At 39.2% G+C, this 17,691-nt stretch overlaps 4 protein-coding genes across 7 annotated transcripts; 2 read left to right on the top strand and 2 right to left on the bottom strand.

Moving 5' to 3' along the window:
- The first annotated feature begins 96 nt into the window (after positions 1 to 96).
- On the top strand, positions 97 to 3,137 carry LOC147937780 (uncharacterized). The gene is made up of 6 exons (XM_087465261.1): positions 97 to 1,049; positions 1,096 to 1,168; positions 1,251 to 1,409; positions 1,592 to 2,023; positions 2,184 to 2,268; positions 2,377 to 3,137. The coding sequence occupies exons 1-6, from the start codon at positions 97 to 99 to the stop codon at positions 3,135 to 3,137; spliced, it is 2,463 nt and encodes an 820-aa protein (XP_087321387.1).
- Positions 3,138 to 7,977: 4,840 nt separating this feature from the next.
- LOC104710557 (glycosyltransferase family 92 protein RCOM_0530710) lies at positions 7,978 to 12,034 on the bottom strand. Its single transcript, XM_010427180.3, has 8 exons — positions 11,772 to 12,034; positions 10,155 to 11,698; positions 9,463 to 9,740; positions 9,239 to 9,309; positions 8,977 to 9,143; positions 8,838 to 8,887; positions 8,679 to 8,753; positions 7,978 to 8,594 (listed from the first exon to the last, which is right to left on the bottom strand). The coding sequence occupies exons 1-8, from the start codon at positions 11,899 to 11,901 to the stop codon at positions 8,150 to 8,152; spliced, it is 2,760 nt and encodes a 919-aa protein (XP_010425482.2). The 5' UTR covers positions 11,902 to 12,034; the 3' UTR covers positions 7,978 to 8,149.
- A 422-nt stretch (positions 12,035 to 12,456) lies between these two features.
- On the top strand, positions 12,457 to 14,257 carry LOC104710558 (uncharacterized). Of its 4 annotated transcripts, none has more exons than XM_010427181.3 (4): positions 12,457 to 12,791; positions 12,925 to 13,032; positions 13,708 to 13,772; positions 13,880 to 14,257. In XM_010427181.3, the coding sequence occupies exons 1-4, from the start codon at positions 12,690 to 12,692 to the stop codon at positions 14,031 to 14,033; spliced, it is 429 nt and encodes a 142-aa protein (XP_010425483.1). In that variant the 5' UTR covers positions 12,457 to 12,689; the 3' UTR covers positions 14,034 to 14,257. The 4 variants fall into 4 exon arrangements, with proteins under 4 accessions (XP_010425483.1, XP_010425485.1, XP_087320266.1 ...); XM_010427183.3 differs by having other exon boundaries at positions 12,459 to 12,791; positions 13,909 to 14,257; XM_087464140.1 differs by having other exon boundaries at positions 12,459 to 12,791; positions 13,708 to 13,767.
- A 477-nt stretch (positions 14,258 to 14,734) lies between these two features.
- On the bottom strand, positions 14,735 to 15,740 carry LOC147937781 (E3 ubiquitin-protein ligase RSL1-like). The gene is made up of 2 exons (XM_087465262.1): positions 15,274 to 15,740; positions 14,735 to 15,175 (listed from the first exon to the last, which is right to left on the bottom strand). Exons 1-2 carry the CDS (start codon positions 15,592 to 15,594, stop codon positions 14,735 to 14,737), a joined length of 762 nt encoding a protein of 253 aa, XP_087321388.1. The 5' UTR covers positions 15,595 to 15,740.
- Positions 15,741 to 17,691: the final 1,951 nt, after the last annotated feature.

Here is a 17,691-nt window from a genome sequence, read left to right on the forward strand (position 1 = left end):
TATCTGCGTTATTATTCCTCTTTACAATAAGGTTTTTTGGTCCAGAGATCTATAGTTTCATAGTTTTTTCCTCGTTGAGCGAGAGTTTTTCTGAATATGAATCGAGATAGAGATTCGAGAAGTCACGAACAAAGAAGGTCGGAGGATTCACGCCTCAAGGAGAAGGCTACAAGCAGTGGACACAGGGAGGCCAGATCTGGGCAGTCCAGCAGACCGAGAGAAGAAGTGTTGAGACAACGAGGTTCCGTGACCACCGCGGGGTCCAGCCGGAGTGGAGAAGATGAAGATGACATCATACGGATTCCTCGTTTTGATAATTCTGATCTGATAGAGAAGTTTCAGAACTCTCTCGTGGGCAGGATGTTCCATACAGGTAGTCGCAGTATCAATGCCCTTATTACCTTTATGCCGAAGGAAAGAATCTGGGACGTTGAGGGAAGAGTACATGGAACAAATCTGGGGAATGGAAAATTCCAGTTTGATTTTGAAGATGGTGCCGACCTGGGAAAAGTTCTGGCGAGAAGGCCATGTCACTTTAATCAATGGAGTTTTGCCCTCAAAAGATGGGAACCAAATGTTCGGGAGGACTTCCCAAGTTCAATGGTCTTCTGGGTAAAAATCTCGGGAATTCCGAAACACTACAGGAAGCTTGCTGCGTACCAAAGTATTGGAGAAGCCCTAGGCACAGTGCTAGCAACCGACGTACCTAGAGAAAGAGTTAGGGTTTCTTTAAATGGGGATCTGCCGCTACAGTTTGAACGAAAAGTTGGTTTTGATAATGGAGATGTGGTGAAGGTGTCTCTTGCTTATGAAGGCCTTTTCCGATACTGTTTCACTTGTAAGAGGATTTCCCATGAAGAGAGGACATTCCCACTGCTGACAGAGGCCGATAGAGAAAAAAACAGAAGACTTCGGGCAGAGGCATACGCGGCTACGGAGGAGTTCAAAAGTCTCTACGGTAACCAACAGGGTCGAGCTTCCACGACAGCAGGGCAGGAAGTAGAGGTTAACAGAAAGAGAGAAGGCGATAGGAATTCCCCAAAAGGAAGGTCTCTGGAGCGAAGGTTGATTCGGGATGAATCTTTTCAAAAGCAGGATATTAGACAAAAGAGCATTTCGCAACGGTTGGATGATCCAAGAGAGACCAATTATCCCAATATCGGGAGAGGTATCATCCTTATGCAGAAGATAGGAGACGTCGAGCTCTTTCTAGAACTGAAGATTCTCTTGCCTCCGTGTCTAATATACAGAGGAGATCCGACAGTTGTGGTACTGGGTTTGTTGAGCTAGAAGCGAAGGAGAATAGGCGTAAGGGTAAGGAGAGAGTTGAAGCTTCTGACTCTCAGCGTACTATATCGGATCTCAACAATGAGAGGTACTACAGGCCTCGAACTCGGCTTGATACAAAGGCTAGTGAATTTGGGAGTAGGTATAAAGATTATCCCTATAAGAATGGGAAGGAGGATTACACAAGGATATATCGACCAAAGATAAAAAACCCCCATGACCCCGTGGATAGGCTTACGACAGCAAGGATCAGTTCTTCTAACATTTTTCTTTTATGCAAAACATTCAAATTTCTTTTGGTTAGGATAAGTTGTTCACCGTGGAACCCTCGGGTAGAAGCGGTGGCCTGGCATTGTTTTATATGGAGTCTCCTGATGTAAAAATTCTATATTCCAACAATCGTATGATTGATATTGAGACAACCATTGAGGGACATAAGGTGTTTATGACCTTTGTCTATGGTGATCCGGTTATTACATACCGTGAAAATGTGTGGGAACATCTGACGAGGATGAGCATTGATAGAGAAGGAGCATGGTTCATGATCGGGGACTTCAACAAAATCATTGGGAATCAAGAAAAACGTGGAGGACGTCGTAGAGCGGAGGCTACTTTCATCCCCTTTAGGACCATGCTAGCAAATTGTGGTATGATAGAGTTCCCGTACAGAGGCAATTTCTTTTCCTGGGCTAGCCGGCGACGGAGGGGTAGGGTCCAGTGCCGTTTAGATAGAGCTGTGGGCAATGAAGATTGGCATAGCTGATTTTCCCACACTGATGTGGAGTATCTAAAATTATGGGGTTCAGATCATCGGCATGTACTAGCTAGAATTAAGTCACAGAATCATCGGTTTCAAAGAAGCTTTAAGTTTGATAAAAAGATGTCTCGGGAAACAGGGTTTCCAAAAACTGATCGAGGATAATTGGTCTGAGAAGAATCATTTAGGTCCCATAGACCTACATACTAAGATTGCAGATTGTCGTAAAGCTATTTGTCGATGGAAGAAGAACAATCCGTCAAATTCAAAAAAAAAGATTGAGGAGCTCAAAACGAAAATTGACGAAGCCTAAGGTCTGGACTCGGTTACAGCAGAAGAGGAGCTGCAGCTAAAATGGCAACTCTGCGCAGCCTTTCGGGACGAGGAGATCTACTGGAGACAAAAGAGCCGGGCAACTTGGATGCGAGAGGGGGACCGGAATACTAAATATTTTCATGCGAGTACTAAACAAAGAAGAGCTCGGAATCGGATCATTAGTATTGAGAACAGAAGAGGAGGTCTCACGGAATCAGATGAAGACATAGAAAAGGTGGCGGTTAGTTTATTTGAAACTCTTTTTTCAGCCTCGAGTGTAAGTGGTACCGATGATGTTCTCCAGTATGTTACTGAGAAGGTATCCCCGGAAATGAATAATGTACTCACTCGTGAGCCATCGGATAGCGAGATCAAGAAAGCATTATTCGGGATTAACCCGGACAAAGCCCCTGGGCCAGATGGAATGACAAGTCTTTTCTACCAGAAGTTTTGGCATGTGGTAGGAAAAGATATCATCTCTATGGTACGAGATTTCTTTGTGACGGGGAGCTTTGATCCACGGCTAAATCAAACCAATATTTGTCTCATCCCAAAGAATGAAAGGCCGAGAGCGATGACAGAATTCAGACCGATAAGCCTATGCAATGTGAGTTATAAAATCATAGCGAAGGTGATGAGCAATCGATTGCGGAAAATCCTCCCGAAGGTTATTTCGGAGACACAATCGGCCTTTGTGGCTAGGCGGTTAATCACCGATAATATTTTACTGGCGCAAGAAAATTTCCACGCCTTGAGGACAAACCCTATATGTCGCTAAAAATTTGTAGCCATTAAGACAGACATGAGCAAGGCTTACGACCGAGTAGAATGGTCCTTCCTGGAAGCGGCGATGAGGAAGCTTGGTTTTGATAGCAAATGGATTGGCTGGATCATGCAATGTATTTCTACTGTCTCTTACAAAGTCCTCCTAAATGGAGAGGCCAAAGGAAGCATAGTACCATCTAGGGGATTACGGCAAGGAGACCCCCTTTCTCCTTTCCTGTTTATTATTTGCACCGAAGTTTTGATTGCCCAACTTAAAGGGGCGGAAGATGAGGGCCGTCTCACAGGCTTAAAGATTGCACAAGGAAGCCCTCCGGTATCACATCTCCTTTTCGCTGATGATAGCCTCTTCTTCTGTAAAGCGGACATCCAGCAATGTAATGAGCTTTTAAAAATTATAAATAGCTATGGTTTGGCTTCGGGGCAACAACTAAACCGAGAAAAGTCGGCCATTGGTATTACAAAGGAGGGAGGCATGGGAATGTACTTAGGATTACCAGAATCAATCTGTGGATCCAAGCAACAAGTCTTCTCTTTTGTTCATGATAGACTGAACTCAAGAATTAATGCATGGTCGGCAAAACTCCTTTCGAAAGGTGGAAAAGAGGTTCTTATAAAATCAGTTGCCCAAGCTATCCCGTCTTATGTTGTCCTGCTTCCTGCTGCGTCAAAATATAATTGGAAAGCTTAGGGGAGCCATTGCTAAATTCTGGTGGAGTACCAAGACCAATAGTAAGGGGCTTCATTGGATTGCTTGGCACAAAATATGTGTCCCGATGGATAAAGGAGGCCTAGGCTTTCGAGAGCTGAAGGAATTCAATCTCGCACTCTTAGCAAAACAATTATGGCGGCTATTAAGATATCTGAACTCGCTTCTCTCCCGGGTTCTCAAAGGACGCTATTTCCGGTATTCGAACCCGATGGACGTATCGAAGGCAAACTCCCCATCGTTTGGGTGGCGTAGTATCATGGCGGCAAAACCCCTGCTTCATAAAGGACTCCGGAAAAATGTCAGATCAGGTTTCAGTATACGAGTTTGGGCTGATAACTGGATCCCTACTACTCCAGCTAGGCCGGCGAAGGACAATGGCGGACCTAAAGACCCTCACCTCTACGTAAATCTTCTTATAGACTTCGAGACAAAGGAATGGAAGCGAGAAAAGCTACAGGAATTAGTGGAACCTCAAGATATTCCCTTGATCTTAGGATTAAAACCGAGTAGAACATTCATGCTGGACGATTATGTTTGGATTCATTCAAGGTCAGGTCAATATACGGTGAAATCCGGTTATTTACTTGCGATAGAAGAGAATACGGGGAACCAGGAGGTTTTGGAGCCAAGTCTAACAAGAGCTAAGAGCCAGGTGTGGAAGCTAAAGGCGCCAAGAAAGATTAAACACTTCATTTGGCAGGCGATATCTGGTTGTATCGCCACCTGTAGTCGTTTAGCTGATCGACACTGCGGAACGGATCGCACATGCCCGAGATGTGGCGCGGACGAAGAGTCAATAAATCATGTCCTATTCGAATGCCCACCGGCACTCTAGGTATGGGCCTTATCACAAATCCCAACAGCTCCGGGGTTTTTCCCGAGGTCTTCTCTGTTTTCAAACCTTGATTTTCTCCTTTGGGGCGCAAAGGATCAGAGTCTCGATCCCGCTCTTTTAGAGGTGTTCCCATGGCTCCTTTGGTACATCTAGAAGGCCAGGAACAATAAGGTTTTTAATAGTAAAGATATTCTGCCACCGGACACACGAGATATTGCATATTCGGAAGCGGTCAACTGGAAGTTAGCTCAGGAAATGGGAAGAACAGAGTTAGAGGAAGACGAGACGGAGGAGGCTGCCGTTCAGACAACACAAGGAGATGCTCTAGTGTGCCGTTTTGACGCCTCTTGGAAGGATACTGATGGAACAGCTGGTTTGGGTTTCGAGCTGCAAGGAGCTCAGCAATCGGTTTATGGCCTCAAAGGAATTTCACGACAACTATCTCCTCTCCAAGCCGAGCTGGACGGATTAATCTGGGCGATGGAGACGATGCTGCTAAGTGGCTACGTGAAGGTGAGCTTTGAAACAGACTGCTCAAGCATTCCCAAGATACTTGATGAGATGGAAGACTGGCCAGCCTTTGCAACGGAGTTGGAAAATTTCACGAGTTTGAGAGAGAGCTTTTCATATTTTTCAATTTCTTATATTGCTAGAACAAACAATGTCCATGCCGATTGTCACGCTAAGAGCGCTCGCGCACGTGGAACAATCTTTTCCAATGTTAGTTCGCAGATTCCGGAATGGTTGGCTCCTGAGGCTAACCTATTTGATCTTGCGTAATAAAGTATGGTGTCTTTGAGGTCAAAAAAAAAAAATTCAAACCGGCCGTGGAACGTTTACTTAACTAATATTTTCCAGGTACAATCATGCTGATGCAAACAGGGGAGTCCCTCTAATAATTTAATCAACGGAAGCAAAATTTCAAGCTTTGATGGACGATAATAGAGATGGAAGATGGAGAAATTGTTGTATGAATCCACAATCAATAAACGAATCAAACAACTTGAATCACACAAGTTATCAATCCACAAATCACACAAGATTTAAGGAATCTCACTGAAAGCTTGAAAGGACAAGAACAAAGCCATGGCGCGGCTTTGAAACAAAACTAAACGTTTTACTTAATAATTTTGAAGAAGGGTGAATGCTATAAGGGACAAATATGAGCATATATAGGCTCTTCTACAACAATAATAGGACTAAAAGAGCAACCAAATCTCAAACATTAAAAATAAATAATCTTTGGAGCAATAAGCGTGGTCCATGGCCAAATATGGCAAGATTTGGTGCGCATTGTATCAGGCTATCTTGAGGAGGCATGTTATTAGTGTTCTTAGGAGTCTCTCATTATTCTAGAAGGACTCTAAAACACGCAAAAATTGATGAGAATTTTGACCATTCAGGATTTAATTTATCTTCACCACCAGAAAAGGTAAGTTGTGAACTCCACGGGATTTGGCGTGATGAGGTTTAGCTACACTTCATTGGGGAAGTTTCTAAAAGGTCTAGAGTATCTCATGGAACTCCATTGGGCTCGTCATAACAAGGGAAAATAAAGTTTACATATTTGGCGGATGTGAATGGTACGTCAGCCGCCGGTCATCAACCAGTTTGATATTTATAGTCAGATGGATGTCTTCATCGAAGTTATTTTTGATTCTTACATCAAGCTAGAGTACTATATGATAACCCATCCGCTTTGAAATTCAAACTTTCAGGAATAAGCGAGGTAGGAAAGAAAAAAATAAACAACTCCTTAATTACTCCTCGCAAACTTCTCCAACTAAAAAGAGTAAGAAGACTAGTTTGTCCATGTACACCATATTCACAAAGTTGGAATATATAGTATGTGACAAAATCTATCATCACCTTCTGATGGTTGACCGTACAATATGTGACCTAGATGAGTAATTCGAATTTGGAGTATAGGGGAGATATGTCTCGTTTCATAATAGAGCTGACTACATCAGCTTGAAATTAGGAAAACCATCCTAAACATGTAAACGAATATATGTTATCTCTTTTTAAGAGCCAGTCATAGAAGTACAATGTCCCGTAAAATCTAAATTCTCCGATGAATGAACAGCTTGTTGTTGATCTAAATTATGTTCCTTAGCATGTGTCATATCCCATATTATAGCCTCTAATTCAGGCAGTTGTAATTATTCTTGGGGATCTCTATCCAATTCTAAAAACCTTGTATTTCTAACGTTCCAGATATAATTGTTGCAACTAGCTTTAGTTTTCTATTTCATGAGTAGTCTTGCATTTACACAGGATATATTTTTGCGCAAACTATGGAACATCTACTGTGTTATAAGAATATCATCAAAGATTAGACCTCTGATACCGATATATAGGCTGATTGAGTTTCTAAGATTAATCGTGGCAAAATTTTGCTTCAACTATTGATAAAGAACCTTTGAGATAAAAAAAATTGGAAAAAGTTACTACATTTTCGGCTTTTCCTTTATGATCATTTTTGTTTATATTAAATTAATTATAACTATGTTAATATTAATTAAAAATCATGTTTTAAAAATAAAAATTTGATTTTAATTAACTAATTCAAAATAAATTGTGTAAGATTTTTGCTTCTATATACACCATTTAAATATAAAAAGATATTATCATTGTATAATGTAATATCATGTATCATTATGCTTGATCTTCCAGTATTGAAATTAATCTCTAAAAATTTTGTTAAGCACAATTAGTTAATTGATTAATGACAGCCTTGAATGCTGTAAAGTTCTGATAACAAGGGCTCATACTTCTCTTCGCAGGATGGTTCTTGAAACTTTCTTTCGGTCTCTTTAAACCATCACTATATATTAAGCACCAACAGCTTTTCTATCTCCACACCATTTGACAATAGGATAGTCTGTTCTACGATATATATATCAGATTGCATTTCTGACAACTACCGATGTGGTACTTAGTTACTATTTCATGTTTTTACGCTATTATAAGAAGGGTGAACACAAGTTAAACTAATTTAATTATCTCACGATATTTAAACCTTCACATTCTGTTTTCGTCTTTGTCAGCACTCATCACCAACCAATGTTCCATGATCAAGATTTCTACGTTTTGAAAATTTGATCTCAAGCAATTTGTAAACAAAGATTATGAACATCGTATACAAATGGCTTGAGATCTTATGCATATTAATTGGGTTCCTAATATGCGAACGAGCTTCTTTCTTTAAATAAATCTCATCTTCTCAAGCCATTTGTTTACGATGTCCATAATCTTATAAATTATCGATAAAACAGCCTATGGATATTTGAAGAGATTTTTGAAACTTTAGGAACAAGGAACTGAATGATAATGTAGTTTTACAATGTGTTTAAGCAAATGATTTTGTTGTCATATGCATAGTTATAGAACTGCCTAGATCCCAGGAAGGTTCAGGCTAAAGATGGTGATGAATGTCATTGAAGATGATGATCTCATATCACCCTTGCCTGCGAACAGCTCTTGACGCCATAGCTCGCAGGTTAGCTCTTGCTAGCGACAGGTTAGAAACCGATGAAGAAGAAGTTTCAGGCGTGGTTACGCCAAACACAGAGGCGAACTCCTGCCGCTGCAACCGCAAGGCTAATGCGGCATCCCTATCTTGGTCCAACCTCATACTTGTGTTTCTCCTCCTTCTCTCGCTCCTCTCGCTTCTCTCTTCAGATACAAGCAATCTCGAAAGATCCTCCCTCTGAAACCTCTCTTGAAACGACGCAGTTTCTCTGTTTCTGTTTCTTAGCCTTTGATTAGGATCTTTAGGACTCGGCGTCTCCTTGCCTCTCGAGTTAGCAGCAGAAGCAGCTCTTTGTGCTTCGACTTCTTTAGGGAACAGAAGCTGGATCGTGTTCCAAAGAACCGTATTAATGGTACAATATCTTCCATTTCTGCATAGATAAAACAACATAACATTGTAAGATAGAAATTTGAAGCTTAAATCCGAAACTCATATAAATTTTGATTCTATTTACCCTATTAGTTGCCTGCATTTAGGACATTTCCTTCCACACTTATCCGCCGCAGATCGCAAACACTTTTTGCAGAAGCTACAGAAGAACCCCAAAACTGAAACTATTCAGTACCAAATTCACCATACAAAAGATAATAACTCTGTGTTGTAATTAATTTACCTGTGTCCACAAGTTGTAGTACTGGGTTCAAAGCAAATCTCAAGACAAATCTGTAGAATCACGAACCAAAATCAATGAATTGCGAAAAAAAAGCACTAAAACAGAACAGTCTCAGGAGCCTCAAGATTCAGATTCATACCGCGCAAGACAATTCATCTCGAAGCTTATCTATGCAAGGAAGCAGAACAGAAGTTGAGTTCTGCTCCGACGGAATCTTGTCATCTTTAACTATCTTCTTCTCTTCTTGTTTATCTGCTTCAATCTCTTTCTTCTTCTTCTTCTTCTTCTTCTCTGCAGATCTTTCTTCTACCAACCACAAAACAGATTCAATCAAACTTTATCTCTGCCACTAATTTCATAAATTCCCTAATCTTTCCAAAATAAACATAATTTCAAAGTACCTTCATGTCTGATTACTTTATCAAGATCAATAACAGGTAACGGAACAAGATTTTGCTTAACTCGCTGCTTCCTGAGATTCACAAAATCGAACGAATTTCATAAAACCCATTTCTCAGATTTCTCAATTTCTCAAAATTCGAAAAACCCATTTCTCAAATTTCTCAATTTCTCAAACTCTGAAAAACCCTAATTAAAAAAAAATATATATAGTTTTTTGGTTTACCTTCTTGAAGAACCTGAAGGTGGGGTTGATATAAACAACAAATTGGAACGTCTCCTTCGCTTAGAAGAACTTCTTTCAGGTGTATCCTCGACCACAAAGCTAGCGATCAAATCCTCTTCGTCCCAACCCGCCATAGCCGCCGCCGATTTGAATCTCGGACTGATGTAAATCTCTGCGTTCTCACCGTTTTTCTCCCTCGCGATCGGTGCCTCCTTCGATCCATCTCCGGATCGGTTAGTAGTAACTCTCGTTGGTGCTTCATTCACCATTCTCTGGATCTAGGATTTGAGATTTCCAGAGAACGCTCCCGAGAAGAGGGAGAAAACAAAAAGAAATTGGGAAAGATAATCTTTTTCCCAACGGTCAGATTATCTTTTTAAAAATCTTGATTTCTTCGCAACAAAATCTTAACTGGGCCTTTGATGGGCCTGTTGACTTTTCTTGAAATTATCATTTTAATCATTTTTTTTTTGGTAAGATATCAATTTGATCATTTGCTGTCAAGATTTGATTTTCCTTATTTACTTTTAACTTCACTACTCGACCAAAAATTACAGCAAGGAAATAAAGATTCCACTGTAGAAATTCAAAAATCGAAGAGGTTAAATTTTGGCTAATGGGCTTTATGAAAGTGTTTTTTTTATCTTTCGAGCTATTCTATTATGGGCCGACGAACCTATTTTAAAGCTAACTTCGTCGTCTTCAGTTTTCTCCCAAATAAAACGCTGCGTTTTAGTATTCTTGAACATCTCAAAGACCTGATCTCTAAGCCCCGTATCATTCACCTCACAGAATCTCTCCGACCAATCGGACGGTTCAACGGGACGGGTTCCTAAACCGGGTGCTCGATCTCGCGACCCGACGTTCTCTTCGTTTTGCCAATCCGCCACGTAAGTCGCGACTCTCCGGTAAAACTTCTCCTTGAAAACATCCCAGACTTGATACTTGTAATGGTTAATTACCATTATATCCTTATCCACGTCGGTAAAGTTGAACTCATCCCGGAGATGAAAATGGTGAACGACGTTGATCAGCGTCGCGTTCATCGCTTCCGGTCGGATTATGCTCTTGTGTCTCTCCGGTAAAACAACACGACAAGTGTAACCCGCCGTGACCCCTTCCCGAGGCCGAGATCTCAAACCCGACGGCCCGAAACTGTGGCACGGCGTTCGAATTTCGGCGATCGAGTCGGAGGTTGTGTAATTTCTGATGACTGACGTTAAGGATTCACCGGAAGGGATGTAGTAGAACTCGTCGACGTCGATAAACGCAACCCAATCGCAATAGCTCTTTGCACGGATCGCGCAATTGGAGAATCCGGCTTCTTGAGTTTTGATCCATGGCCAGAAATGTCTAGAGATGTTGTAACCGCGGCTAACGAGACTCTCGATCTCGGCGATTATGTCGTCGTCGCTGTTGTTATCGTAGATGAACCACCGTTGAACGCCGATCCCGGCGTGATACATCACCCACTCTCTCAAAACCGCGGCTGCGTTTCGCGTCATAGTGCAAACGCACATCTGAAACGGTTTCTTCCCTGGAGGTTTAATGATCCGACCCGGTTGAGCGATCGAAGGAAGCATACCAGTTCCTCCTTTGATTCTAACCGAGACTTTAACAGGCCCATGGGCCGTTTTCGGGGGGTCCAAAACAGCCAACGGTGTTCTACAACGTACGATCTCCTGAGCCGCAGAGATAACATCTGATCTTATTAACCGATTATGTTTCGTGAAATCCCAGCCGTACACGCACTCATATCTCGACACGTCCGCAACTTTTCCTGGCCGTAGATTAAGCCCCTTGACAAAAACAACCGTAGAGTTATCGTAGTCGATCACGGCGTCGTAAACAAGCCAATCCCACTGGTGAGTTGGCCCAGCGGGGAGATGCTCATCCGACGTCCATCTCGAAACAGCAAGCGATACGCCATAGCCACGTGGCGTCTCGGGACACCGTACGATCTGACCTCCGAATTTGTCTTTGTCCACAGCCGTCGGATACGTTTTCTGTAGCTTCGACGAATCGGAGAAAACGCAGACGAGATCGTCTTTCGTAAATAACCGACGAGAATGAGGGTATTTAAGGAAAACCAGTGTTTGCTCAGGTAACTTCACCGCTTCACGAATCGTAACCGCCGGAGAAGAAGAAGACGATGTTACAGAGTCGCCAAGAACTGCCCTCGTCGTTACAGCCGTTGAGAAGCTTATCGTCGAACGAACCACCGGACGAAACCTCCCTGTTAGTATTTAAATTTCAGTTTCTGATCATTTGAAAGGAAAAAAAGAAACCGTACGGGTTCATTAATTTACCTTTAAAGATGAACATGGTGGAGAAGAGAACGAAGGAGATGACAAACAGAATCACGAACCAGAAGAACATCCGCCACGAAACAACGACGTCTCCACCGCAACCACCACCTAGTTTCCTACGAACTTTCATCTCTTACGCCGCCGATAATCGCCGGCGCTTGCCGTTTATTTTAGCTTTCTCCCGTAAAAAAAAAAAGTGAGGTTTATAATCTTCTAATAGTTCTTCCTCTGCTTCTTCACCGGTCAAAGTTTCTGATTTTGTTTTGATGATTTTAGAGTTATGAATTGTGTAATTCTTTAATTATGTTGTTATCTCAATTAAGAAAGTAGAATTTTTAAAAAGGTAAAAATAAGGAATTTTACTTTCCTTTTATTTATTTATTCCTGACCTATGAAGAAGAATATGAGAAAGAAAATTAAAAAAGAAAGAAAAAAAGTCATGAACTTGGAGAAGGAGAAAAAAAGACGGCTCACTGAAACAAAACCATTGGTCTCCTCTGATCATAAATTTATTTGCTTTTTTAAGAACACGAATTTACTCTCCCTGACCGTTTTTTTTTTTAACTTTTACTTCAATGGAATGTAAAAAGGAAAAAAAAAGATTCCGATACGTTGCGTGTTATTTTTCATGTCGTAATTTCTTTTACAGCTTTTATGAATTTAGAAGCCAGTTTAAATTATTTTTGTTTTTTGATTTTGCCGTTTGAGGCGTGATTTTGCTTTGCCTTTGACTAAGGTTGAAAACAGTACTTATATTGCCGCAGAAGTAGGTCCTAATCAGCACTTTGTTCTCTCCTTTCCGGCGTCGTTTTCATTATAAATTGATATAAACTAAACCCAACGGGCCTTTCAATTAGGCCCAATAAAGTACGTTTAGAGCTAGGATCATCTTCTCCGGCAGTATCGCCGGGAAAAGAAATGTTGGCGATAACGAGAGTGATAAGCCGACGACTTCACAGCACAAGCGATGTTACTCTCTCTCCAAAACTCTCAGGATTCTCTATTGTATCTCCCAAACACGTAAGCTTCGCTGTTTCTTCTTATGATTTCCATGGCGATCAGAAATTTTTGGAATTTGAATTCTAAGTTATAGGCACCCGTTGATTCAATCTTTTGTGTTAGGATCTGATTGTTAAATACCCTTTTACTGAAGGTTGAGGTAGAGTATGCAGATGGAACCAAGTTCAAGTTTTCATCAGAGTTTTTGAGGATTCATAGTCCAGCTGCTGATGGGAAAGTCAGATCTATCGGTGGTGAAAAGGTAATTTGTAAAGATTGGTTCTAAGCCACATAACTTTTTTTTGGGAGGTTTATAGACTCTTGATATCTTTTCTTAGCTCATCTTTTAGACAAATCTAATTTCAATAATTTGATAACTACCTATGAGTAAGCATTGGATGCTGCTTTGGTTCATTTTGGCTTATTGTTTTTGGTCCACTAGCTTAGCTTTGTTCTTACTCCCAACTTATACTTGGTTCTAGATGGATTATAGTTCTAGTTAAAGGAAGAGTCTAGTTTGGTGGCTCTTTGGCTTTTGCATAACCCCTGTACAGTTATTGACAACTAGTTCGTTATACTAATACGTGGTGCTCTTCTTTGGCTTTTAAGTAAATAAGTATAACCACTTCAATAATATAGTTACACTGGATGGAGAAATGGTGTAGCAATGAGTTGTGGTGTTGTTTCTTTGCGTTTGGCTACTACCTTTCTGATCTGACTGACTAGCTTCTGTAAGGTTTTGTTGAAAATGCAATCCTAGCTATGAGTCCTGCTATTGTACTTCTCTCCTATGGTTACTTGTCCATTGATTGCATGACTAATCAACATGTAGACTGTTTGGGACAAAGTTGCAATTATTAAGTTTCACTCTTTACTCTTTGCGCAATGAGTCTTACTGTGTTTAGATTTGGCCTAACTATTTTGTTTACTCAATCAGGTGATATCTGGAAGGCGGTATGTAGGAATCATGTCTGCAGAACCGGTTGGAAACTACGGGGTAAGGTACTTTCAAAACCCGTAAGGTCATCATAAAGATACTCGAAACCTATGTTTTTTGGTTCGCTTATAACTTTCACGCGGTTTGGGACTAAATCTTTTTGAGGGTTCAGGTTAGTGTTTGATGACTTGCATAGAACAGGGATATATCCATGGGATTATTTCCACGAGCTTGGGAGCAACAAGTTTGGTCTTATGAGAAGCTACATCAAGACTCTTCAAAAGCATAATCTCAGCCGTGAACCTGCTCCTTCAAGAAAGAGATGATTCTGGTCATCAAAAGTGTTTTGATAGATCCTTGTTGAGCAGAAACAGAGAATGAGATATGCTTATGCTGACTCTCCAAAAGCATAATCTCAGCCGTGAACCTCCTCCTTCAGCTGGTTGTATTGTGAATATTACAAAGTTGATTATCTTTTCTTTAAGTTTTCCTTTTGACAGAATGCTATATTTGGCTTTGATGATATAGATTTTGATTGTTCAGCCTTTAACTGTCTTTTCCATCATCTGTCACCACTTCTTATCCTCAAATGTTTAAGCAGTCGTACTAGTTGAGAAATTCTCCTTAGCCTTTTTCTTCACTATTGTGCTTAGTAAAACTAAAATGTCAGCAAACTAGAATTTACTTTTACTTTGCTTGCTGTGTTTGTTTTATATAAAGGCACATCAGAAGGATAGTAACATAAAACATAAAATCAATTTTAAATTAACTTTATATTTTCTAATAGTGCTGAAACAAAACCAATTACGCCGAGCAAAAACAAAATGGTAATAACGACATCCAAAAGAAGACATTCAGAACGATGAGAGCAACCTCCAGACTTCCACTCGATTCCACATTCATAGCAAAACGTGTATCCACATCTATTAATCAAACATAAACATTACAATTTTAGTAGGGTAGGTGTAAACATAATTGGTCGAATTCCAATCAAAGGATCTAATTGTTATATAGCTAAAGAATGTGATTAAAGATGGCACCTGCAAGTTATTACAACCATGTTGTGTTCTTTCGATGATGGTTCGATAATGTGTTGGCACTTATTACATTGACGCCACGTAGCTGTAGGATTTGGAGTTGGTTCCAACCTCTCGTCATTGCATGACAAGTTGATGCAAAAGGGTTTACCGCTTTTGAAGCGGTATCTCATAGTTCCATCTTTTTCAGTAGATTCGGAGACTTCACCTCCTTTCAAATCCAAACAGATAGTTTTTTTCTGAGAAGGTGGCGGTGGCATACTTATGCTGACTTCAGAAACTATTGTTTCCATTGCAAGTTTATAAGCAAAGCTAGCTTGAGTTCCAGTCACTAGAACAGGGATGCTAGATGTCAATTGTTGTCTTATGCGTTTCACATCATCCATCACCAATGCGATCCTCTCTTGCTCAGGTGCACATCTCCCCATGACCTAATTAAAAACATTTAAGACGCACACACATCATCAGTTACATGCAACATTGAAGCAAATATTCAAAGACTTGTCAACCAAGGAATTAATTCTTTTACCAAATTATAAAAAATCTGATATTGATCAGCGTCACAGCAGATTGAGATATGAGTCATCCCCAAACTCACGGCTTCGGTTAGTCCTCGTTTCAATGCCCTAAGCTCAGCCTCCAAAACTGTAATGGCAGAGTCATGGATGGACCCCTTCATCTGAAACAAGATATTATCTTGCCAGCAAATTGCGACCCCAAATCCTGCCAATGAGTCCTTGCTTACTAAACCCTTGAAGTAAAGATTGTAGTCAGGTTTGAAGTCGAAGACTGACGGTTTTAGGCCATCTTCTTCTCGTGCTGCTAGAGTGCCTTCCTCCATGTCGCACATACTTTAAAGATTTTTCTTCTTCTTTCTTAGGTAAACAAAAAAGGTCTCTAAATTGCTTTACGAAGAAACGACGAAGTTTATAAATTGGATGATGGCTTAGAGAATATTGCTACATTTTTGTAAAAAGAAGTTTAACATAACTGAGCAATTTTATTAAAACCAAAAAGAAAGAATGTAATTAATTTCCAAAATTAAAAGTTGGTTAATAATATTGGCTTTTCTTTAAGTTTTTCTCTTTACCCTTTTGCGCAACGAGTCTTTTGAATAACAAGACTCTTAAAAAACATAATCTCAGCCGTGAACCTCCCTCTTCCTTCGGGAAAGAGATGATTCTGACGATCAAACTGTTTTGATAGATTCTTTTTCTGCAAAAACGGAGAATTTTCTTGTCTTGTTTCAAAGTTACGGTTGTTGTTGTTTGCCTTTAATTTCTTCAGTTGCTTTTGTTGATGGTATTAGTGTTGATTGATTGACTATAAATTGTCTTTAGAGAACAAAATACTAATCAAAAGTTACACTTGTGAAGAAAATATTACAACCAGTATCATTAACATTAGTTGTAAACTCTTGTGTACCCTTGTAATTTTTGATCAAAATAAATTTTGCTTCTAGAGTTTTCATTAAAAAAAATATAAATAAAAAATGTTTGAACATACAAAAAAAAAAAGTTATAATTATCACCGTTATTTATGAGTATAAAATTCGAAGTATGTCAACTGTTTTTAGCAATAACCAATGTAAAAGAAATTAACAAACAAATAGTGGAAGAACAAAAAATAGCATACCAGTACATGCATCATGCATGAAAATAACAAATGGAGTTTTAGCATCACACATCACATGTGTTCCGGGTCCGTTGCACGTGCGACACATTCGGACCGTAAAAGCCACACTCACTACTAGGCGTGATTACAAAACCACGAATATTCTGCAAAAACGACTAATAAACTAAATTATTTAAATAGCAATAAGAACTTTGTTTAATCTTGAAGTCTCCTTAGCAATATAAGTATTTTATTAAAGTAAAACAAATATCCTAGTAATATTAATATTAATATTGAAAGTGTGCATCAAACGGTAATGTAATAGTATATATTTTGCTTTCGATTTCAAAACTCAAAAGTTTCATTGTCATCTCATCAAATCGTTTTCGTATGTGAAAGATTATAATATTTGAGCTATCAGACATTTTCTACATACATAACCTTAAGATAATACATAATTTGCATATAATTACATTTTTTGTCAACGCATAATATTTAATGTATTTCTGTTATATTTTTAATAAGTAAGAACTCGGAAGGAATAGCGTACCTTTCTGTGATGGTTGAATTGTAATGTATGGTACTACTAACTCCGAAGAGACAGACTACTTACAATTTAAATCTGTTTTATTGTGTATGTTACAAAATACTCTAATAATCGGTTATACACACCAACGTTGATACCTCATACTCCATCTACTTATTACCACCAAACTCACCAATGAAAAAAAAAATGAAATAATTACAATTTTAATTGCTTTTGCGTATGCATCGAATTATTGAATAAAATTTTCATAATCATAACAATTTTCTTACAGCATTTTTCGGAAAAGCAAATAAAATTCATTTTTTCCCTTTGAAAATACAGTATTGTTATTGTTTTAGGTTAATTAGCGATTTTTTTTCTTCTAAATTTTTTAATACAATATGAAATAACTAAAATACTTGTGAATGTGAAGTCTTCATTTTTCCTCGACGAAATACAAAAATCGTTGAAAAATAAATCTTCTTGGAAACAACCATTTTAAATCACTTTATCCAAAGCATTTTTAATCAGATACCAATAAAGAAATAGATAACCATAAAATTTAGGGATGGGTATTTCGTTTTAAGTTCGGGTTTAGTTTGGGTTTGGTTCAGTTCGGTTATTCGGTTTTTGTAAAACTTTAACCAAATTCAACTGAAGTTAGTTTGGTTTGGTTTATGTTCGGGTCGGTTTATATTTGGTTCAGTTTGGTTTGGTTTGGTTTTAGTTTGGTTCGGTTTTAATTCGGTTTAAAAATCAATTTATGTAATAAAATAAAATTGATTATGGTTTTATAATAGTTAATTA

The sequence above is a fragment of the Camelina sativa genome, chromosome 9 (genome assembly GCF_030686135.1).
Source record: "Camelina sativa cultivar CO46 ecotype springtype chromosome 9, ASM3068613v1".
In the NCBI taxonomy this organism is placed as follows: domain Eukaryota; kingdom Viridiplantae; phylum Streptophyta; class Magnoliopsida; order Brassicales; family Brassicaceae; genus Camelina; species Camelina sativa.